Below are 25037 nucleotides of genomic sequence, written 5' to 3' on the forward strand. Positions count from 1 at the left end.
TTGAGAATATTTTGTTTTTGGTGTATTTTGTTTTGTTTTTAGTGCATTTTAATATCAGATGACGGCGAATCGCTGCATGCAGCTAACAGGTCCTGCGCATTTGATAATGCTTTATAATACTAAGACTCGAAATCCTCTCAAGAAACATATTGCGCATCAACCTCGTCAACTAAACACTCAATCCGTAACTGTACCTCGTCAAAGCGATCGCATAACGCTTCAATCCTCCCTATACGCAATTGTAATTTCTTAAGGGTTACTGAATCTAACGGTGGTTTTAATTCCGTGTAGTAATAGTAATTGACAAATGAAGTTAACTGGCTCTTGAAGCTGCTCCTTTTCATAGTGAGGTCTTTAAGTCCATCTAGAGACATTCTGGGAAACCAATGTTAATCTCCTAGAATGTACAAATAAAATATTAATAATATTTCAAGGAATGCTTTTATAAAATATTAACAATAAGTTTAATACTTTTTCCTAAATACAAAGAGTAAATACGTCACCTAGTTATGACACAATATTCAATTAAAATTTATAAAATCAAAGATCGTTTCTCCGAACTGATAAAAAAAAAATATTAATATTGGATGAATATATCTAATAGAAATTCCGGTAGAGATTTAATTTGTATGGTTCTTTTTTTGTTACTGAATGGCCACTGTTTGGTTCTCTGATCTATTAGTATTATGTACGTACTAAGAAAAATGTTTTTAGAGTATGGTTTTTAAGTATTTTTATTATTAGTGGCATTACCCACTTCAGTTTCTTTCGTTAGTCTAGTTAGTTTTGATTTAAATTTGTATGCTTGTATTTATATAGGTTGAGTTAAAATTAACTTTAACCTATACATTGGCAGGTGGCACGGCACGGCACATACATCAAAGTGTCGGACTACATCTACGGCAAAAACGAGGACAAATGAAAACAAACTTATGCAAGTGGGTCACCACGAATGTAGAGGGGAACTTAGGAGCTGAAACCGCTATAATTCTCAGGGTCCGTGAGTTTTTCTCGTCTAGATTTAATACACGTAGCATTTAATGGAATCTAAGTCAAGTATTTTAAAACGAAAATGTAGGATAACCTACATCTTATACTAATAACTATTAAGGTTTAATTCGCATCGTGGGCGTCGCAAAGTTTTGCGTTGTTTAGGTGTTGTAGACTTTTTTTCTTTAAGGGGACTTGACTATATTTAATCCACTAGCAATAGTGGTCAAAATTCACTGAAATTTTAACTAAAAATAAATTGGCAAGAAGGAAATAACAATGATAGTTGCTTAGAGATTTTGTTCAAAATTTATGACAAAAAGATGCGTGGAATTGATAATATAACATCGTAGAATATTAAACAACATCATAGTTTCGAAAAAACACGATTTACTATTTCTCCGCGCGTCCTATTTTTGCCGCTTATTGTCGGAAAATGATTTTACTGTCGACTTTTATATGTTTCAATCCTTTCGTTACAGGTGTTGTTTATTTAACAATTATGTATTTTCCTCGTACCGTTAGTCTTAGTTTGAACGTATTTATTTATCAATTCACCAGGAACAGATAAATGGCTACATATTTGGAACGCTTTGTGATATCAAGATGTCGCACGACGTAACAGTTGTCCGATATCTTTTTTGTCAATTACAAAATATTGAAAACGCAATTTCGTTTCAATTTATTCAGCATGTAACTACAAAAGTTTTTTCGGAATATGTTCGGTATTTGGGTTAAATAAAAATGATTTCCAGGATTTTTTTAGAATAAAAAGTCATACAACGAAATAAAAGATACAATGAACACGAAAATATTATGCAAAAAATGCAGTAACTTAGTAGTAACCATCATATCGTTAAATTCTAAAAACAGAAAAGAATTTTATTTCATAATAAATTTTCATAGGATTATCCACATTTTTATTGTGTTTTGTGGTTTACCTTTAGTCACTTAATAACGACCTAATAAAAATTGAGTATTATGGGTAAACAGCTAAAAGGTATTTTATAACGGGTAAAAAATAATGAGGCTCTTACAATCTTTGTGCTTTTTAATATTGGTTTCCTTACAGTATCTGTAACAGCGTCTTGCGGTTTTTCCGGAACCTCACCACTTATCTGGATACGATATTCACCTTTAAATCGTAAAAGAGACAGGTACTTGTCAAAGAAAAACACAAATAGAATGAAGGTTACGATCCCTTTACTTCTTTCGCTCAAAACTAAATACACAATCTTAACTCAAGACTAACTTGACTATCCTGACGCTTTTAGGGTTTATTTATTTATTGGGAAAAACCAACATGACAAAATTATGACACATACCCATTTTTACTGCAGATAATTTGTCTTAATTATAGGTTTACACGACGTACATAGAAAAATAACAATAACAATATGTTTTTATGAAACCTAAACGTAAAATTTAAATTAAATTTAAGCGATAACCTTTATTTAATTATTTAAACTTTCGTGAGACATTTAATAACTAATTACTTTACGGCTATTACTCACGTCCACTTTTTGTGAGTAATAAGCCGTAAAATAATAAGATAACCTTTAATATTATAAACGCGAAAGTTTACATAGATGGATGGATGTTTGTTTGAGTTTGTAACCTAAACGGCTGAACGGATTTTTATGAAATTTGGTACAGATGTAGAGGATAGCCTGGAAGAACACATAGGCTACTCACTTTTGTTTTCATTTTATTCAACGCCGGAGTCGCGGGCGAAAGCTAGTTACTGCATATTATTACAAGCGTAAATAACTTTAAATATGTCATAAACTATAAATATATGTCGGCTTGAGCTAGCACGATATCAGAATTACTACTACTGGAGATCACATGTGGGCGGCCATGGGTAAAGTCGGATTCCAGGAATACATTCACAATACTCCTCAGTCAGGATATCATCGATCTACCAAGGTCATATCGTTCAAACAATGTTCTCGCCACGATCCCTATTTTCAGACAAAGAGCATATTAGTGAGAGTCGGGTCTTAGAACAAAGAATGAGTTCGGTCTGACACCTGTCAAACTCAATTCTCTTGTTTTCAAAATGATTCCAGTACTTTAGCAAGTCGCTTGGCGGCGCTAGTGATTAGAAAATTATGACTTAAATTCAAATTGATTTCTTCTTCTGATTGTGACATATATAACTTTATAATAATACCATATAACTTTACGAACAAGTGAATCAAAAGTGATAGGCCGATAAGCATTCTCCACTGGTTGGCCTAGAAATAAATCATGCGATGTAGATACTACGAGTAATAGGCTCGGGCGTTTGACGAATGAAATGTTTAACTAGAATCTGACGCGTATTCACATTGAATGAGAATGAGTTCAGTTTTTTAATTAACGGAAACTCCGAACTCATAGTGATTTTTTTAAATATTTGTATTAAGTTTTAATTACCTTCATTTATTACGAAATCGGTTACCTAGATGTTTTTAAGTAAAATATTTATACTTAAAATTATATGTTAAATAGCGATGTTCCGGGGCTTAACTTAGTTAGGATACGTGATGAACGATGCAATATACGAATGAAATCCTTGACGTTTAGATCTCTTCGGCGAGACGGTGAATTATATTTTTATAACGATTTATCCCTCATTACTTTCATTGACTTTTCAGTGAGTCTTAAAATTTATATTTTTTGTTTATATAAATATTTATTTTGTATGAATTTTACTTTATTGTAACATCGTATAAGGTGTTGTTGAATTTATATTGTTAATACCTCACAGAGCTTATAAGATGGCATAAGACAACAGAAGTGTTATTAATTATCTATAAACTTATTTCAATGCGTATGCTATTGTAAAGGCTCGAACTACAATCCTTCCTACGGGATGGAATCTTAGAATTTTATAAATAGTTTTTACTGCCTACTGCCTCTGCTGAACGTAAGCCTGAATAAAATGATCATCCTAATTCATTGATTGCCACAGTGCACGATCTCGTGCCGCCCGAATGCTCTCCCCCAACTTTAACCATGTCATCGGTACTTTTCGACCCTTCCTTGACCGCCATTCGAGGATTTTCAGCCACCATCCACCGGCTGTCCGATTTACGGGCAATGTGGTTAACTAATCGCTGATTAAGGTTTACAATTCTTTGGGCAATATCAGTTACATTGGTTTGGACTTGTGAACGATAAACCCGGCACTATATTGGGACTGTTAGTTGCTCTAAAGAATAAGTTGCCGGACTTAGAAGGATCATCGTATCCTCTTCTCTCTTCGGACTTCGTATAACCCTATAATGTTACATCGTAACTTGCTTCGTCCAAGTCAGGCAAATGGGCCAACTATAATCCTGTGATTTATCAAGTTATTGGTGTGGCTCAAAGTAACTAATTAAATTATTTTTAAGATTACAATATAATAACGTTTAATACTTTTCAGAAGAAATTAGTTTAAGATAGAACCTTCTCTGTATTTTTAGTTAATAAAAATGTATTTCTTTTTATTAAATAGCAGTGCCAATTATAACCTCAAAGAAATGAAAACATAAAAGTTAATATCGTTGGCGAGGACGTGGTGTATTTTGGACAATTTTGCTGATTAAAATGTTATATAAAATTATTGATTTGTAATGGGGATTCTCAGACTTTTTACTTCATGTACACTTTAATAAAAATTCAAATTTTCACCGCTGCCGAGAAATTCTCGTAAGATGTTAACTGAAAAAATATCCCATCATAATCGCGGTTTTCCTTAATACGCAAGATCTTTCACCGTCATTCGGGCTTAAATGGGAATGATTATAATCTATGGTAATTGCAAAGTTTATTCACAATGATGAAGGCGTCTTGTCGGAAGAAAAATCGGAGATTAGTAATAAAAGCTTTAGGCTAAATCCGTAGTATGCGACTGCTCATTAAGCCGACATTAACTTTAACTATTCGTGTAATGACGCGAGGATTTCATAAGACATACATAGATACTAATGACTTAACTTACTTTTCGTACTTAATAGGTGTTTTACTCCTCGTTCGGATGAAGTTTTTAATCGTATAAAATATGTCTAAAATGTTTAAAAGTAGCCATGGTCAAATTATATAAACATAAAGCTTTTTTCTAATAACGTGTGGTAACAAAAGTACAATGTGTGCCATCATCGTCAGCTCAATACATGTCCCCATCTAAGGGCTCGGAGTCTACCCTAAGTTAGAGGAGAGTAAGCCTTTTTTTCTAGTTTGGATAATGCATTTATGGGGGATGCATAAATAAATACCAAGGAGATATTTGGGCCCTCAGGACTTCCACAGCACCTTTCATAGACGCCGCAGCATCTTATAGGGCCCATAGAAATGTCCACTTAGGATTTGAGGAGTTGGTTGCCACTATCGTGATCATGTTTAAGTTCTCTTGAGCCTTTTGTTGCAGCTGAGCTGCTTCTATTTCTTCGTTCCGGGAAAGGACTTTGCCTCGAGTCTTCCGCCGAAAGCGGGCGACTTCGGCTTTCTGAACCAGTTAATCCACCGTTTAGCTAGCCAGGGCTTTCGCCGCGGCCTGCCTCTCCGTTCTCGCCCGATGATCGGCCACTTCTTCCCGTCGTCGTCTGACGTTTGTATCTTTTAAGTAACATAATGCATAAAGTAATATAAAATAAGCATGTTCATGACAAAACATACAGTACTCTTGGAAAAATAATAAAATCTTAATGGAAATGTTTTGTTTAAATCGGTTATCTAATATTTAATGCTTGTCAAGCAAAGCATTTCCATGTATTACTTACTTTTAAGTCATCTTCTAAAAGGAGGTTCCCAATTCGTTTGCATGCTATTTACATTTTCTCGTGGACTTTTTTCTAATAATTCTGTAGTTCGAACATTTGAACGGTATCTATATCTTACTAATATTATAAATGCGAATGTTTAGATGGATGGATGGATGGATGGATGATTGTTAGCGTTTGTAGCCTAAACGGCTGGACGGATCTCTATGAAATTTGGCACAGGTTTTGAGCATAGTCTGGAAGAACACATAGGCTACTTTTTATCTCGGGAATAGTTACGGTTCTCGTGGGATTCATTAATTTAGTTTTTTAATGTTTACTCGATCATTCTGCAACGGTTCAACATATCTTATTGAAATTTGGCACAGATATAAAACAATGTCTGGAGTACACATGGGATAAGCTTCATCCCCGAGAAATGTCCAGTTCCCAAGGGATACGTAACTTTTTGTAATTTATATAGCTTGTATGTTTTCTAATACTACGCGGACGAAGTCGCGGGCAACAGCTCGTATATAATAAAATTGGAGTGTCTGTTTATAATATCAAAAAAAAGATTCCAAATTTCGGAAGATGATATATGTGCGTTGCTGATAACGAAAATAGCATTTAAATTTTTTTGTCTGACTGTCTATCCGCAAGCCGTGTTTGTTCCAGATAATCTTCAAAACACCTGGGCCGATTTCGACAGGACTTTCACTGAAGGGTAGCTGACATAGATAGCTACTTTTATTATCTTAATATTGCGTAGACGAACTCCCGGGCCACAGCTAGTTTGCAATAATCTAACAATTGACCTTTAAGTTTTATTTTATAAGTAGTTTCTTACCAGCTTTTACGTCTGCTCATTTATAAGTAATTAATTTGTAAATTAAGTTTATTACTATTTCCAGGAATAGAAATAATAAATAACCTTGCAACATAAAGTTGTTGAGAATGTTTTGTTTTTTAGTGTATTTTGTTTGGAAGTCGGTTTGGTTTTTTTTATTCATATAAAAAGAACTATATGAAGTAGTCGAGGGCAACAAACTCTTGTAATTTTCGTACAAAACATATGAAAATATTTTTTTTCAAAAAAGTCTATAAAAGAAGTTTTTTAACTTCTTTTCATTAAAAGATACTTTGCGCTCAACCGATAACTATTGAGGTCCTCTACCTCCACCATGTGATCCTTCCCTAAATAATAATCCTGTATAATTGGAAGGAAAACCCTTAACTGTAAGCAAAGGCTTAATTAGGAAAGGGTTCTGTTTTTCCTAATTTGCTAATGGCTACGTATTGACGATTGTTACTTGTCAACTGAAATAATAAAGCTAATGTTAAAACAAAATTAAATGTTTTACTTTCATTTAGCTTTCCTTTTTTAATTACTCACCCTTTTTTTTATAATTCAAATGTTATATTCTAAGTGACAAGTATGATCTGACTAGTAGTTCTTTAACTCCATAGTATAGATCAAACTTCACTAGAAAAAAAAGGGGCACCATATTTTAATTGCGTCATATATATAAAAAAAGGAAACCCTGCACATATTCTACGATTAAAATGTATTTATTAATTATATATATTAAACATTTATAAAAACAAGCAACGTATGCGAAAAATAAAAAAGTTGAAATAATCTTTGGAATTCCGAGCAGACGTAGCGAGCGAGCTTAATGACGCTTGACGTCTCAACATATACAAACAACTGAGCTACGTCGCAGCCAAAATGGCGAAGAATTTCACCAAATGGTTAAACCTGCATCATTCCAAAAGCCATGTTATGCTTTTAAATAAACACTAAGATCATTTTTGTGATTCAAATGTACCGGAGGGGTTTGGACACTGCAATAGGCAATATGCATATGACGCCAAATTGTACCAAACTTTCTTTAAGTATACTTTATTACTATAAAAAACATTTCTGCAAAGTTTTTTTTAATGTAATGTGATTAAGTGGCGAAATTTTATCATTAAAAAGTGTATTTTTTTTTAAATTCCCTCTCTTAGTTCTAAAATGCACTATTGGTCAAGGCAAGTGGTTTATCTAATATGGAGTCGCTGTGTTATCAATACACAGTTCATTTACGTTAGTTTATATAGAAATTCACTCTTGGAGTATTATACTGTAAACACGATATCAAAACTAACTTTAAAATAGAAAAATAATGAAAAGATTAATTAATTACCACTTATTTGTACCAAGAATAACAAAAATGAATCGATTTTTGATGAGTCATTGTTGATGTTGTTGACATTAAACGGGGCGCAAAACGTACTGACTATGTCAGCTACGTATTCAACACCATTGTCGTCGTTCTTCTGCTTCGTACTCAGCAATAAGGGTTCCCACGTAGGAGACAGAGACCAACCCTTGTCTCTGTTGAAATTAGGTCGACGGTTGATTTCAATGGCTTCAAGAAGCTTACGTGACACAAAGTTCTTGTCGCGAGCCAAGACTTTCACACGGTCGAACCTAATGTAGTGAGGTGCTCCAGTGGTAAGGGCGTGCTCTGCAATCGCCAACGTGTTGCTGTCCAGTTTGCGCATGTAACGGATATGCTCAGAGACTCTGGTGTTAATATTGCGCCCCGTTTCACCAATGAAGCTTTTGCCGCATTCGCACGGAACTTCGTAGACGCCCGGACAGTCTAGGGGAGTGCGGTCTTTTGGCGAACGTAACATTCTCCTTATCTGCGTAAGGGGGCGGAATATTGTCCTGATACTGTACTTGCGTCGTAACAGGTGTCCAACTTTGTCCGTCACCCCTCGCATATACGGTAAATATGCCGGTACTCGCTCCACAATCTGCGGTCGTGTCTTACAAGTTGTGTTTGCTATCCTATAACTTTGTCTCCATTTGTAGCCATTGCATTCTAACACTTTCCGTACGTGTGTCAATTCAGTATCTAGGAATTGAGGATCGCATAGGTGAAGTGCACGATTAATGAGAGTGCGTGGCACGGACGATAGGTGCGACGGATGGTGGTGGGAGTCCGCCCTCAGGTAACGATCAGTGTGTGTCGGCTTTCTAAACACTGTATGCACCAGGCTGCCACTCGATTCACGTTTCACTAGTACATCCAGGAAAGGAAGGGTTCCATCTTTTTCCTCCTCCGTCGTAAACCGTATTCGAGGATGCATTTCGTTCAGGTGGTCCAGTAGTTGCCCTACGCCCCGTTTGGAAACTATGGCAAACACATCGTCCACGTATCTCAACCAGTATCTAGGTCTAATTGGCGCACAGTTCAACGCTTTTTCCTCGAAATTCTCCATAAATATATTGGCCACAACTGGCGCTATGGGTGAGCCCATTGTAACTCCATCTATTTGTAAATAAAAATCCCCTCTCCAGAGGAAATAGCCACTCCCGAGGCAACATTCTATTAAACCAAGGTACCCAGGCGGTAAGTTATTCTGAATTAGGTGTTGCTTTATTATGTCAAGTGTTTCCGACACAGGCACGTTAGTGAAGAGGGATGCAACATCAAAGCTGACCATTATCTCGTCGTCTTGGATCTTTACGTCTTTGACTTTTTTAGCCCAATGGTTGAATATTTTCGCGTCAATTTTTTTTTCTGATTATTTTATAACAAGTAGAATCGTTTAAAAAAAGAAAAAAAGCACGTGCATATTCCCTATTGGAAATTAATAGTTAATAGAGTAAGCAAAAATATTTTTTTGACTATTCCTTTTTAATAATTTTTAGAAATTCTAAAGGTACACCATATCGAATTCAAATTACACTGAAAATGCGAGCTCTTATTATTGCCGGATGCCAAAAAACCCTTGTAGATCCATACCGATTTTGACGAATAAGATGTCATTCGATTCGTCTTTTACCCTGAAATGTCGGAATATGTACACAGATACAAAACAACTTTTTTGATTAGACCCTAGGTACGTAAAATAGGCTAATTGCTCGTCGCGGTTTGCAAAACAGTTTTTATTGTGCAAACAATGAAACTTAATTTCGCTTGTTTTACAAATGCTGCAGTTAGCCAGTGTACCATGAAAATAATTGAATTTCACCGAAGTGAGCTTGAGGTTTTATTTTCTAGTATTTTCTTCGTGATAATATCGTTCACCGCTACTGGTTCATTTCAATACTTTTATATACATCTTGTTCATATATACAAATGCGAATCTTTATATGGTTGGATGTTTTTATGTAGTTCTAATACACCGAAATGGACTTAGATGAATTTGCCACTGAGGTCCTCTTGTGACGAAGTCGAAATTGTACTAAATATTTAACTTTTTTAATGTTATTCAGTCGACATTATAAATGAGAAACACTTCTACTTCATTAGAGTAGCGAAACTCAGCACATGTTGGAGAAGATATTCAAATTAAGCAGAGTATTGTAATACTTTAAACTTCCGAATTCATCGTATCAAACTTTTCGTAGGATTCTGACTTAAAGGCGGAAAAACAGATGTCAGTAAAGCGTAGTAGCTGGCACGCCAGCTACTAGCACAATGTCTTCAGATATGCTAGCAAAATGGCAACGAGATCTTATGAGACGAGACGAATCTTAGTCAAGTTTCGTACCCCCCTCGATTCCTACCAGTACTGCCAGCATCTGGTATGCAAATGAGCCAGCTACTTTCACGTGTACACCCGTCCTAAGAAACAACTGGTTTGTAAAGTTATTCCATATGGTAAATTTTGTTATTGTGATTTAATTAACTTGTGGTTTTTAATTTGTTAGAGTTATACCTTTGACCAGGTTCAATTAATGTTGCCAAAAATCTTTTTTATTAAATGCTAGCTGTTGCCCGCGACTTCGTTTTTTTTTTTTATAACATAAGGTGGCAAACGAGCAAGCGGCCACTAGAATCCGCCAAAATGGCGAGGCGACCGCTGCCCATAGACATCCGCAATTGCACATGCGTTGCCTACCCTTATACGACGGAGGAGGAGACGCACATAAAGAGGATATTTCCCCTTCCTATGCATCTCCTCCACCGCCAAATCCACTTCCCTTTTACAACCTCTCCTTATAAGAAAAAGATGGTAAAGAGAAAGGGACTTAAATTAGGCCTTTCGGCACCACACTCATCAAACGAAACACGGAATTGCTTCCATTTCACGCCTGTCTTCTGTGTGGTCGTGGTATTACACCGGGCGTGCCGGTCCATTCGTGCTAAGATGTTAAAGCGGGCACTACCACTGTATAGCACTACCGTCCACGCAATATTGAAATAAAAAGTAACCTATAATATGCCCGTCTAGTGAAAGTTCGGTTGAAATCGGCCAAGCCGTCGTAGATTACTCGAAACAAACGCGGCTTGCGGACAGATAGACAGATAAAAAATTTATAAATGCGATTTTCGTTATCAGCAACGCACATCCATCATCTTCCCGAAATCAGGAATTTTTCTTATAATGTTATAAACAGACAATCAAATTATATTATATGTATAGATAGACATAGCTTTCGCTCGTGACTCCGGCCGCGTGGAATTAAATGGACTATCCTCTACATCTATACTAAATTTCAACGAAATCCGTTTAGCCGTTTAGGCTACAAACTCTAACAAACATCCATTCAACTAAACATTCGCGTTTATAATATGAGTAAGATAAAATAATAGATAAAAGATATAGATGGGATATGTACGATTCAATTATTTATTAATTTACAGTAAAAATTGGGCAAGGATTTTTGTATGTCAGTTTTATTTCTTAAATATATGTTTTTAAACAACGTAGGATAAAATTCAAATTGTGTCTATCAGTAAAACATAGAAATTGGTTTTATTTAAATTTGAATAGACGCCTAAATCGCACGAGCACTGAATTTGACTAGCAAGGACAATTTTCAGTTCTCTTGGGAAATTGCGAAATATTCCAATATTTGAATGATGAAAATAGGGCTAGTTACTAACAGTTTGAATTTTTCTCTTCACAATGTAATTCTAGATTTTAAAATTTCTTATGCAACTAGCATACTTTAATTAAAAAAAAATGTACTTACTCTTTTTACTATCATCTGGAAATTTACTTTTCATATCCACTTTAAGTTTTTTTTTATAATATAAGGTGACAAACGACCGCTACCCATAGACATCCGCAATTGCAGATGCGTTGCCTACCCTTATTCAACAGAGGAGAAGACGCACATACAGAGGATGTTTGCCCTTCCTATGCATCTCCTCCTCCGTCAAATCCACTTCCCTTCCCATCCTCTCCTTAAAAGAATAGGGTGGTAAAGAGAAAGGGACTTAAATTAGGCCTCCGGCACCACACTCATCAGACGAAACACGGAATTGCTTCCATTTCACGCCTGTCTTCTGTGTGGTCGTGGTATTACACCGGGCGTGCCGGCCCTGCAGTGCTAAGATGTTAAATCGGACACTACCATTGTAAAAGTTTTTAATAGATGAGAACTATGTAGTAACAATTCAAGATTAATAAGACTGACTCAATTAACCCCATATGCATGCTTTAATTGCTATAAGATTTGTATTTTTGTCTGTAACTAATTAACATTAAAACAAAGGTTATATTTATTACAATGTTTATTAATCCGCGAGGAAAAACTGTAGTTAAATAAAAAATAAATCTTCTTTCACATGGGACTTGTTAAGGCAAATGGATGATTAGAAGACTTTATAATTAAAGCTTTTTCTTTATGCAAGCTTGGGTGAGATTGTTATAATTGTAAAGGTAAGCCCGAGAGACCTTTACGTTTTTCTTTTACCAGGCTCACTTTTTAAACTGGTGAATTGTGCAAACATGTTCGTTTAGAAAAGATGTCGACTATAACACGAAAAATATTGTGTAGGTTAACATTGTATTTGGAAAATAATAAATACTCCATTAATTTATGTTTTACAATGTTTCGGCACCCGGCAATTTTGTAAACTAAAAAATTTCAATTTTTTTAATTCAATATTAGGATATTGGTGTCATGTTTTGATATAATTAAGTAAGTTCACTTCGTATCGTTTACTTTACGAATTTTGTGTTGTTTTTTAATGTTATCTAATGAAAACATCATGATTAAAGTGTTTAAATCGCGAACAAGAAGCCGGGCGATCCAATTACATTTGAAAATAGAATTAAACTTGATTCTGTTTGAACATGAAAGTGTTACCATGTGCAACCATTTGTTGATTAAAGAAATTATCTAACTCCTATATAGATATACATGAATCTCTTGGCACCCGGCAATAAGAAGTGACATTTAATGTCAGGGTAATAATGACATAGCTTGTCAGTTCACTTCCCGTCATTACTTTACGGATCTTGTGTGGCTTTTTAATGTTATTCCATGAAATAAAGTGATGAAAGGGTTTAAAAGTAGTGCAAGAGAGTTTTTTTTAAGTGGGGGATATTTTTATCGCTGAGAAGAAGTAGGGGGGTCCAGTAATTACATTTGAAAATGTGAATCATCTTGTGTCTGTTGCAATCACAATTTGTTATCATTTGTTAATCAAGACATTCCCTAACTCTCAAGGCGACGCATATTTTTTTAATTTGTAATAAAAATAAATGTGTTATATACTAATTGACTTAAAAATATTTTGCTGAAAGTTGTTTTATTCCCTATTTCAAATTGCAGTGACCGACCCTTTATTGTAAAGTGTTTTGTGCACCTGGAAGTATGGCCTTCTTGACGTTAATTTCATATTTACTTACGTATTAAGGAAATTACTGTGTGTACTCATTAATGTATCAAAAACTAACCACATAGTTGTTCTGTGCGTTGATTATAAACAACAATAATTAAGATTTCTATTATTCTGTAGATAAGCGCTAAGTAAGACTATTTCTATTATGTTAAGACTATTCCATCCCGAACTGTCTCAAAAGACTGCATTGCTAAAAGTTTGCTACAAAGATTCTTTCACTACAGAGCTTTCTAAGCAACAAACGATGTCTGAGGCATTTCCTAATTACATTGTAAGGTACAAGTACTTCCTTTACAACTTGCGTTTTCGTTTTCAGAAGAAAATAATTTCCCTTTAATGCGGACATATTACCTTGCTGGTAACCCTAAATGCTCAGAGGCGCCATCCTGTCAATGTCAAAAAGGTGCCACAATATCCTTGTGGCACTGTATACAACATTCAATTGATATTTATGACATCATGTTATTATCATTTGACGTTGTCAGAGGGGAAGAATATTATCTACAATTTACATACTCTTTGATCTACAATTCTGTCATAAGTTTTCCCAGATTTTTTCATTCAAATTATTTTTTGATAAAGTTAATTATAAAAATAGTATTAAAGTTATTTTAGTTCCGTGTTGTTTTTATACACAAGGAGAAATCTTTAATTAATACCCACTTTATTTCATTAAAACGTATTTAATAATTTAAGGATTTAAACATTAAACAAACAAAGAATGTCTACGTTTTAATATTTATTTTCAGATTTGGGCAATTGTTGTTCCAATTTTTATATTTTCCTCTTGAAATGTCGAATAGTTGCTTCACTCTTACCTTTGCGGTAGAAGTCGTACTTAATGAAGAAAATCCTCAGCATGACAATACTAGTGCGGACTGGACGGAACTGGGCCCCTGTAGCCAAGGTTTAAGGCTTCACTATAACTTATATCAAGGATATACGTATGACGTAGATGTTCTGATGTGGCCGAATGCTGGTAAAGTATGTAACTATTTGTTTTTTGATGCATTTATAACTGTTAATGTTCCTAATATTTCTAATTTACAATACCATTGCTTTTATCACTGGGACTTTTATTTTTGTGAAAGATATGGTGTGGGAACAAATACGGTTGGGTGAGAACTTGGCAATTCTTTAATAAGCTTTGGATGGTTTTCACGATACGACATAAATTTCCAGTAAAGGTTGAAGAATTCCGTTTTCTAGAGATTGTCATTGCACCTACCATCGGTATTGGATCGTTAGGTTCCAAGTAAGTTTGGTACCAGGATAGAATATTAAAAAATAGTTTTAATCGTAAAAGTTTTTTTTTTATTTCCAGCGCTAGAAATGACAAAGATTTCTTTGTATTAATACCACCTCTAGAGTTCGGTGAGCTGCGATATTTTGGTAAAATTGTAGAGAGTGGAGACGATGGTGTCATTAAATCAATTATAAATTCGATTTGGAAAAATGTTATAAAACACATCCCAGCTTCATGTTTTGATGGAGAATTCGATACTCCGTTATTAGTATCAGGTTCGGATTTATTATAACATAAGTAATAGATCACTTTACAGTGTAATTTTAGATTTTTATGCGAGAAAAATTTTGCACCAGTCTGTAAATATTACGTATTTTCGCATGTACTAAGTCAAGGATAATGCAACTATCTAACGGCGAAGGATTTTTTAAATCGCTTCAGTAGTTTAGAATCTAATTCAATGCAAACAAGAAATCATTAACTATAACGTTTTTCGCGACGAACGTCAACTGCACAGTTAAAAGTGGAAGTGCGAAGGCTGTAGAGTTTAACTGATAGTTTAAATTTTGTCTACGTTAAGTTATTACTGTAATAATAATTATAGCTCAATTGAAATTAAAAAAATATAATGGGTTTGATAAACTCTATTTTTCTACATTAAAAAAAACTGACATTTTAATGTTAGATGTTCGACACCAGGACGCAATCTTAGGATTCATAAGAGAAACTATGTTGTCATCTAAGCTTCAGATCAATAACATTGGGGGTAGCGGTGACTTGTCACATCTCAAGGATAAAGGAAAAAAGAGTTCTCCCGAATCTGAAAGTTATAAACTGAAAATAAGCGGAGAAGTCATTCTTGCTGGTAATTAGTATTACATAATGAAGAGATTTAACAAATTTAAATAAACCTTAAAAACGATAAAGTACACCCGTTAATTAAAAAAAAACGAAGTTGAAGAAAAAAGAAAGATAAACAGTAAAGCGCACGCAAGCGCGCTTATATTAGCATAACACAGTAATTTTCACTTATCTACATAACTTCATAGCCTTACAAAATCTTTACAAGGTCAATTCTTTCGAATTTAAGTAATAATTATATTGCAGGGTCTGGAAGATTAAATCGACTACTTGAAGTCGGACATCGCTCAACACTCCACGGCCGCATTTTAGCTGTGGTTAGTGCTAGCAACTTGCCGGCACAAGACGATTTACCTATAATGTTCGTTAATATTAAAAACCTAGAAGGTGTACCAATAAATGAATTTAAAAAAGCTGGGTAAAGTATTCATTATTTCGAAATATTTTAGTGAAAGATTCAAATACTTCCTATTTGTTTTTCTGCAAATTTTTTCGGACGTTTCGTTAATTAATTTTTGTGATAACCTCATTGATTTTAAAACACATAATTTATATCCTTGTTAAGACATAAATTATAAATATTAACCTGAAAAATGTTTTACTTTCAATATATAATATATTTTCTATCCATTGTTTGGAGTATGTTGTAGAAAAATATTGCACTATCAATCCGACAAGTGGAACATAGCTGTTGCGATTTATAACATCTCTTTAAGTTTAAAAAAAAATGTAAATAAATGTTACAAATACAGTATTATCTATTTCAATCCAGTATTCATCAAATATATACACGTTGGAAAGTGGGAAAAACAGAACATGACTCCGTGTTACTTAATGTGACGACAAACACCAAATATCAATTTAATGATAACCACGTCATACCGATTGAAAAATCGTTAATTGTTGATATATTCAATGCGTTAATGGATAATGGCGTTGATGTCCAGGTAAATATAACATTGTAGAAACTTTATTATAAACGAGCTGTTGCCCGCGACTTCGTCCGCGTGGTATTGGAAAACATACAAACTATATAAATTACAAAAAGTTACGTATCCCTCGGGTACCGGACATTTCTCGGGGATGAAGCTTATCCCATGTGTACTCCAGACTTTGTTTTATATCTGTGTCCAATTTTAATACGATATGTTGAACCGTTGCAGAATGATCAAGTAAACATAAAAAACTAAAGTAATGAATCCTACGGGAACCGTAACTATTCCCGGGATAAAAAGTAGCCTATGTGTTCTTCCAGACTGTGCTCTAAACCTGTGCCAAATTTCATAGAGATCCGTTCAGCCGTTTAGGCTACAAATGCTAACAAATATCCATCCATCCATCTATCCATCCATCCATCCATCCATCTAAACTTTCGCATTTATAATATTAGTAAGATTAGTAAGATTGACTTTTTTACTGATTTACATTTTTATAAGACGTAGGTAGAGTAGTGAAAATCCAGCGGTTTTCTACTTTCAAAAAAATACCTTGTTCCTTACAACGAAACAAACGTCTTATAAATAACCAATTGAGTAGCAGTAAGTTGTGCGAACAATGGGGTAATAAAAATCTAGTAGTCGTGTACCACTAACCGACATCGTATAAACATATTTAAAACTGCATCCTATTAACTTTTATTCCGCGTCTTCGTCTCAATTTGTACTATACGCTTCAACGACTGTTTAATATATCAATATATTAAAGCGTGAACACTCATTTCTTTGTTATTTACATATGTCTGATGTCTTTGAATAAATCTTTTTTTTTATAAAATGCTTTACATTTACGACAGTCTAGTTAATGAATGGTGTTAAAATATGTTGGCTATGTATGTTTACACCATTTAATTTAGGGGTGAATTGTTTTGGAAAATATTTCCATGCGAAAATAGGACTAAAACTAGAAACTATGGAAGCACGACTGTATGGCAACGGTAATTGTTTACCAACGACAAATGAAGCCACGCTGGATCAGTTAGTAGCTTATAAGGTGGAACATCCAAAGATTACTCGATCATAGATACACACATATTTGGTTTATTAAAAATTTGATTTTTTTAGTACACGTAGTACTGACACACAGACAGGTTATCTACGAAAATGTGTGGGCAGTTTTTACAATAAAAAAAATGTTTTTTTTAGTTGCGGGGTTTAAGAAGAATTCAAAAGAAAGAGAATTTACAAAATTTTTTTAGCACCCAATCGAATGGTACTTCTTCTGGTTCTTTAAATATTGATATTGAAGACGATTTATTTATAGCAAGCACTCGTATTGATGTCCGAGAATTGTCCAAAGGATCAAATAAAGTCATATCTGGAGAGTTCTCTTTGTATCCAGAACAGACTGAATTTTTGAATTTAAAAAGTGACTGCACTAATTATGTTAATGATATAAGTATGCACAAGAACAAGATTGGTTTTCAACCGCATGTTGTATTTAATTCGCAAATGATGCTTGAACTATCCGTTGGTTTGCTTGGATGTGAAATAAGCTTATCGAAATGTTTTTCTCGACTCTACGTGTTAGTTGAAAACGCAAAAGTAGCATGTGATGTCTTAGAAAACATTGAAGAGATTAATCAAGTAATACATACGAAAGAAAATTACTTAACAGGATTTTATCTCGATACCGGTGACAAACAGTTCATTTTCGTGGAAGGTGAAAAGAATAAAGATATCGTCAAACTTTGGGAAGAAATCGAAAGTTATTCTTCTAATGTTAAATGCAATTTTTCAAGTTCAGATACCTATTTGGAAAGAATTTATCCAGGTGCGTATTTTTTTTCAATATATATTATTTAAAAGAAATTCCAAAAGGGTAGCACCATTATTGCTTTTGTCGTCTAATGTAGAATCACCAGTATTAGGTAATATTGTCGGAAGTAGCTAATTAAAGTACATTTTTTATTTACGTCTGCTTTTGCTTTATCCCATAACTAGCTTATCCCATGCGGCTTCATCCACATGAAATTGTAAAAACTTTATTTTATTGTTAATATTTCTCAAACTCTTCAATAATAATTGAAATGCACAAATGACAACGAAGGCTTTTGATATTGACTCCCTTGCTTGTAGTTTATGGTCCCTTTCCCACATTAAGGATTTTTTTCCAATTTATTTACCCCCAATATTGAAATGATAATTATTCAAAAATATGTTGTGATTGCTGACATCCAACGCCACAAAGTAGTATATGTTTACGCTTTATTATATTAGTATAGAGCATAGATATAGATAAGTAATAAGTATATAAGTATAAGTAAATAATTAATGTATTACAATACATCTTCTATATTTCTACAGAAGACAAAAAATATTATGTTCAATGTTGAGTCTGCTTTGAAGCGTCCGTTCCTTTTTAATGACTATTTTCTCATATGTATTTCCATATATCATTTTTTGTTTTTACAACAATGCTTTCTGTTTGTTTATTTTATAAATTGATTTAATCCTAGTAGAAAGTTTAACTTTTAGTGAATTCATTATTCAAATTAGTACATATAGATATTGCAATGGCTGTTATTATAGGCTTCATCCACATAACATAAATAAAACTTTTAAAGTATTGTTTACATTCCATAAAAGTTTCTATTGTGAATGGCAAAATTCAAATAACAAATCGGCCCTTATCGTTGCCTGAGAATTTAGGTTATCATGACAACATCTCTGGCTTTTAGGTTTTTGTCCCTATCTCGCAGAACAATTTTTTCCAATTTACTCACCCCCTAAGTTTAAGCGTGAAAATATGTAGCCGAAAGCGTAATTCGTTTTTTTTTAATTAATAAAAACATACCGAGATTGCTATACATAACAAAGAAGTGTAATGACATTTCATTTCATATAGATTTCGGTTTCTTTCTGATAACATAACATGTTTTTGTTCCAGAAATGGTTACTTCGAATAGGCCTTTCGATGTATTAAAAATGCGTGTGTCATTATCGTCTTTGTTGGCTTGCCCTCCAGTCTACGCTCTTCCTGTACTACCTTTGCCCTCTAGAATGGTAAACATTACACATTTTATACTAATCATTGCCAAGTATGGGCCGATATGCATAGACTTCAGACGGACTAATGTTGTTCGCTCGCGTTTTTTGACAACGAAAGTAAATGATGCCACTTGAAACTGCGCTTATTGACTGCTCGATGTAGTCAGTCTTGATGCTAATGATAGCTAGTAGTTAATGTAGCAGAGAGTGCTTCTAGACCGACAAGAATATCTGTCAATATTAAAACAATATCACAATGTCCCGTAGGTATACAAGGACCATATGGCACCCGAACAGTTTGTGAAATAACAATGTCACCTTGAAAGCGTCATATTTTGACCATTGGATGTGGCAATTGCATTTATATTGTCGCCCATGTAGGTTTTATTTAATTTCTGCTAAGCACCGATGGGTTTAATAAATTTTTCATCGTTCTGACTGCATTTTTGCCTTATTTTATGTTTTTGTTTAAGGCAATGATAAAGATAAGTCAAGTTATATCTGGTAAATTAAAGAAAACTCCGTCCCGTCGCGAAATGCCGACTGTGTCAGAGTTGCGAAGTTTCAAACTTGAACTGTGTGCACCTTTACGATCCTATAAAGCTCGAGATTTTTTATTCACATACAAAAATGACTGAAAACTTTTGGAATCCCTATACTTACTTATGAAAAATAACCAGTACCATTTTTAGTAGAATAAAGTTAATTTATATTGTATCCTTTATTACTATACAAACATATCTATAAATATTTTCTTTAAAGTAATAAAGTTTAGTAGCGAAATTTAATAATTAAGAAGTGTATTTTTTAAATCCTTCGCCGAGTTCTAAAACGTAACGCTATTGGTCGAAGCAAGTGACTTACTATCTATTATGGCCAACTTTTCATCTACATTAATTTATATAGAAATTTACTGTTAAAGTATATTACTGTGAATACTATTCAAAAACTAGCTTTTAAATATAAAATAAATAGATTTAATCATTAATTAAATCCTATTTGTACCGGGAATAACGAAATTGAAATAAAATATTTGTCGTATTTCCAAGTAAACATTTTCATTAACACACCATTATGTATTCTTTCGTGGTTGTATTGTCTAAAAATGGTTTATATCACGTTTATATGTGCTTTTACAAAGATATAGGTTTAATCACTTTTTTACTTTTGATAACTATGAAAACCAATCGACATTTTTGTTGTTTTACGAGAGTGTGTTTAGCCGTACGAGATTTCATTGTGATTATGTCTATTAAATAAAATGCGCATGTATATTCTCTTTTACTTAACATTTTTAAAATTTCTATAAAATGTCTTACTTTTTACTAATATTATAAATGCGAAAGTTTTATTAACAGTGGTAGAGACCTTTAAAATCTTAGCATGAAATGGAAAGCCGGGCCAAATCGTGGTGTAATTACTTCGACCACACAGAATTTAGGTGTGAAGTAGGAACAATTCCGCGTTTCGTCTGATGCGTGTGCGTGCCAGGTGCCTAATTGAGTTGCCATTTCCTTTTTAAGCCATTTACTTTTTAAATACGTAGCTTAAAGATCCTACAAAGAAATCGAACGAAAAAGATTTGTCGTAACGATTGAATTCAAATCTTATACGTTTGATGTCTGTATCGATTTGTTCACTGTAATCGATGTTTTTTAGCAGGTCATCTAACCATGAATGTAAAATTGATAGAAACCTAATGTGATGTGCCTATTTTATGAGAATAAAAAAAAGTTTCACAAATTTTGTTAAAGGCGGCACAAAGGTTAAGTTACACAATAGTTACTGGAGGACAAAGGTGCTTCACCGCCGAATATCCCGTGCGGTGACACCTTTATGCCGGAAATACAGTTTCGTCAGAGATCAGTGCGTATGGCACTGCAATCTCTCGACGTCAACAAGTGGGCCTGACGGTATTCCTCCCATTGTGCTTAGGCCATGCGCTCCTGAGTTGACACCGGTTTTAACGCGCCTGTTCCGGTTCCTGTACTCCATCGGCATAGTCCCGAAGTCATGGAAGACTGCCGTAATACACCCGATCCCAAAGAAAGGCGATAGTTCGGATCCGTCCAACTACAGACCGATTGCCATTACCCCCTTGTTCTCGAAAGTCATGGAAACGACCATCAATTGCCAGCTTATGAGGTACCTGGAGGAGCACCAGCTGTTAAGCGATAGTCAGTACGGTTTCCGTCAACGTCGCTCAGCTGGAGACCTTCTTGTGTACCTCATGCATAGATAGTCGGATGCAATCGAGGACAAGGGTGAGGCTCTGGCAGTTAGTTTGGACGTGACCAAGGCCTTTGATCGGGTGTGGCACAAAGTACTCCTTTCGAAGTTGCCTTCCTACGGGCTGCACGAGAAACTCTGCGCCTGGATTTTCAGCATCAAGGTCGTTGTCAACGGTGCATGCTCTGACCTGAAACCAATCAATGCTGGAGTCCCACAGGGCTGTGTACTGTCTCCCACCCTGTTTCATTTGCATATCAATGACATGCTGCGAATACGCAGCATTCATTGTTATGCAGACGATAACACTGTACACGGCTTGCGCTAATGTTTCTCGGGCTTCTGCCGATGAGAACCGGAATAAACTTGTGTCTGAGCTGGAGACCCTGTTGGGTAAAGTTTCGGATTGGGGTCGACAAAATCTTGTCTATTTCAATCCTAAAAAGACACAAGTATGCGCCATTACCGCTAAAAAAGATCCCTTCGTCGTCAATCTCCGGTTTCAGAACACTCCCCTGGTTGCCACAGCCAGTATCGGTATTCTCGGCGTTGATATATCGAGTGACGTGCAGTTCAGGGAGTGTTCCGAGGAGTTGTTTGGAACGATTCCTGCCGCCGAGTTTCGTCATCGGACGACACGACAGACCGCTAGGTACCATCCTCACCATGTTGATGGCTGGCATTCCACAACCGTGCGATTTTCGCGGGACTTTCTGCCCCGCACAACCGCGTTGTGGAACGGTCTGTCCTCGGAGATATTTCCAAACCAATGCGACTTAGGGTCCTTCAAGAAGCGAGCCTACAATTTCCTCAAAGGCTGGCAACGCCTCTGTAGTTCCTCTGGTGTTGCAGATGTCCATGGGCGTCGTTGACCTCCTTTGTGTTCCCGCCGCTCGTTAGCCCTCTTCTCATATAAAAAAAATACACTAATTAGGCGCTTGCTTTCTTTTAGACTTACCAGTAAGAAAAAAAATTAATACAGTCAACACTAAACTATGCTTATACACTACTTCGTGGCGTAGTATGTCAGCATTCACAGCATATTTTTGAATAATCCCTTAGGAGGCAAAGAAATAATATATAAACCTTCATGTGGGAAAAGGGACCATATATTACAAGCTGACAACATGAAGGTAGCAAGGTTGCCATGGGAACGGTAATTGTTATCCAATGTCAATGGCCTTTGTTGTCATTTGTGCATTTGAATTTTGACGTTTGCAATTAAAAAGAGTTTTTTTTATAATTTCATGCAGATGAATTCGCACGGGAACAGCTCGTCTATACTATCACAATATCTAATATATAGTATATCTACATATAACTATCTATTCAATACTAATATTATAAAAAGGAAATATTTGTACGATTTCTGTAGCGTAGACGCTGACGTAATATTAAGTTATGGATCAGGTTTGATTTGTCGGAAAGTTTTCTTCATATACCATACCCTGTTAAATTAATAGTTTAAAACTTTTTCTTTTGATAACATATATCTCTGATCCAAACTTTTTACAACTTTTTCTTATTTTCTCTACTTACTCGTACCTAATTAAACCGAAACATAATTTGGCGCAATGTTTATAACTAGCTCTTCCCGTGGGGCTTCATCCTCATAAAATTCTTAATTGCAAATGTCAAAATTACCGTTACCATAATAACCTCGCGTCCTTAATGTTTGCAGCTTGTTCTTTATGTTCCCATTCCCACATAGACGTTTATTTCTCCAATTTATTTAAATATACAACCTAAAGCGTGTCGTAAGTGTAGGGCATTTCATTAAAGTAGTGTGTGTTTACGAACGCTTTGTGAACGTTTGTGAACGCTAACATCGTATTTATAAATTAAAACTTACAAGAAAAGTTTTAAACAAGATAGCGCGAAAAGTGATTTTTACCATATTCAAATAATGTGTTTCAATAGTGTTTTTTTCATTGCATAAGAAGTTGAAGTGATGTGAAACGTTAATAAATTAGATAGATGATAACCTCTTCTCGCAACTAGATAAGTCCATAATCAGAACGAATAGTTTAAGGATTAAGCGAACAACTAAACCAATTTATGATTAAGCAGGGCTCGATTATTATTTGTGAAACTTAAGACACGAGTACGGTCCTGACGCATGCGTATAAGGGCTGTATTTACACGTCAGTTTGCTCTGCAGGTTCGCGATATGCGGTTCTGTTTCAGATATCGCTATTTAATTTTTTAGTTTTTAAAATTTCAAATAGTTACGTCAGTTTGTTTAAAAAGTGTTTTCGTCAACGTGCATTCTGAACAATATTTTATAATTGAGTATTCATTTCATGTATTTAGTTATGATAAACTTTAAAAGTTTGTAAAACTAATTCCTATTTACTGTATGAATAAAAATTAAGACGTGATTTGTGTGAACATATTTTTTGGATTATATTCGAGTATCTAGATTTGAGTGAGTATTTGCAATATTTAGTAAATTATGTCACACATCGTCATTTACACTAAAATTAAGTACTTTGTTATTCAATCGGAAATCCATGGCTTCTTTTTATTATTTAATGAAGAAAATAATAAAAAAGGTATAAACACATATATCCCATTACATATACGAGTATATGTAGGATTTTGATAAATTTACTATGAAACATTGTTATAATGATAGTATAGCTGTATTTTAGCCCCCATACGTTAACCCGCCACGTTTATAAGATCTGTGCGTCTAATTAATTCAGTATGATATTTAAAGATTGGTGAGTATTATTGTACGTCTAGTATTTTAGGTTCTTTCTCGCTGTCATAAACAATTTCAGGGCTCACCTGTATGTCCACCGTGAACATTTCTAAAGAAAGTAGGTACTGTAATGCTTACGAGTTTTTTTTCAAGTCTATTGTATTAAATAGTTTTTCAGGAATAAAGCGAGTAGAACTATTAAGATTTATGTTTTAAGGTGGTTAAAATAACCCGATGAACATAAAAATAGTTGCTGCGTGCAAAGAATTCGCCGGAAAATATTCCTGTGTGTGTCGTAAAAACGACCTGGTAATGTTAAAACGGTACATGATTTTACACTATGTAGTTGGAATGTGCGGTCTCTATACAGAGACGCTGGACTTAAATTACTATGTCAACAGTTAACAACACACGGCGCCAACATAACAGCAATACAGGAAATGAGGTGGACAGGACAGGGAATAATAGAAAAGCCGCATTTTAATACATATTACAGCTGCCATGAGGAGCATCACATTTTCGGAACGGGCTTTATAGTTGACCGGAAAATTAAGCCATTAGTTATCGATTTTAAACCAGTTAGTGAACGGCTATGCACTCTTCGGATTAAAGGAAAATTTTACAACTATACAATTATAAATG

The 25037-nt window shown here is 34.6% G+C and overlaps 3 protein-coding genes across 5 annotated transcripts in view; 2 read left to right on the forward strand and 1 right to left on the reverse strand.

Annotated features, from left to right (window-relative positions):
- Positions 1-4125: 4125 nt before the first annotated feature.
- On the reverse strand, positions 4126-9038 carry LOC106111990. The gene is made up of 2 exons (XM_013294219.1): positions 8007-9038; positions 4126-4257 (listed from the first exon to the last, which is right to left on the reverse strand). The coding sequence occupies exons 1-2, from the start codon at positions 9036-9038 to the stop codon at positions 4126-4128; spliced, it is 1164 nt and encodes a 387-aa protein (XP_013149673.1).
- A 5038-nt stretch (positions 9039-14076) lies between these two features.
- Positions 14077-20506, forward strand: LOC106099243. 3 transcript variants are annotated; one of them, XM_013277712.1, is made up of 10 exons: positions 14077-14350; positions 14458-14621; positions 14691-14887; positions 15298-15477; positions 15720-15891; positions 16246-16420; positions 17615-18242; positions 19359-19474; positions 19727-19836; positions 19933-20015. In XM_013277712.1, exons 1-9 carry the CDS (start codon positions 14159-14161, stop codon positions 19766-19768), a joined length of 1866 nt encoding a protein of 621 aa, XP_013133166.1. In that variant the 5' UTR covers positions 14077-14158; the 3' UTR covers positions 19769-19836; positions 19933-20015. The 3 variants fall into 3 exon arrangements, with proteins under 3 accessions (XP_013133166.1, XP_013133165.1, XP_013133167.1); XM_013277711.1 differs by lacking the exon at positions 19727-19836 and having other exon boundaries at positions 19933-20506; XM_013277713.1 differs by lacking the exons at positions 14458-14621; positions 19727-19836 and having other exon boundaries at positions 14258-14350; positions 19933-20506.
- A 3532-nt stretch (positions 20507-24038) lies between these two features.
- Positions 24039-25037, forward strand: part of LOC106099377 (alkaline phosphatase-like) — a 31349-nt gene continuing 30350 nt past the window's right edge. The window contains exon 1 of the mRNA XM_013277909.1: positions 24039-24116. The gene's annotated coding sequence lies outside the window, so the exon portion shown is untranslated. The remainder of the gene's footprint in view (positions 24117-25037) is intronic.

Source organism: Papilio polytes, unplaced genomic scaffold (assembly GCF_000836215.1).
Source record: "Papilio polytes unplaced genomic scaffold, Ppol_1.0 DF824135.1, whole genome shotgun sequence".
Taxonomy (NCBI): Eukaryota; Metazoa; Arthropoda; class Insecta; order Lepidoptera; family Papilionidae; genus Papilio; species Papilio polytes.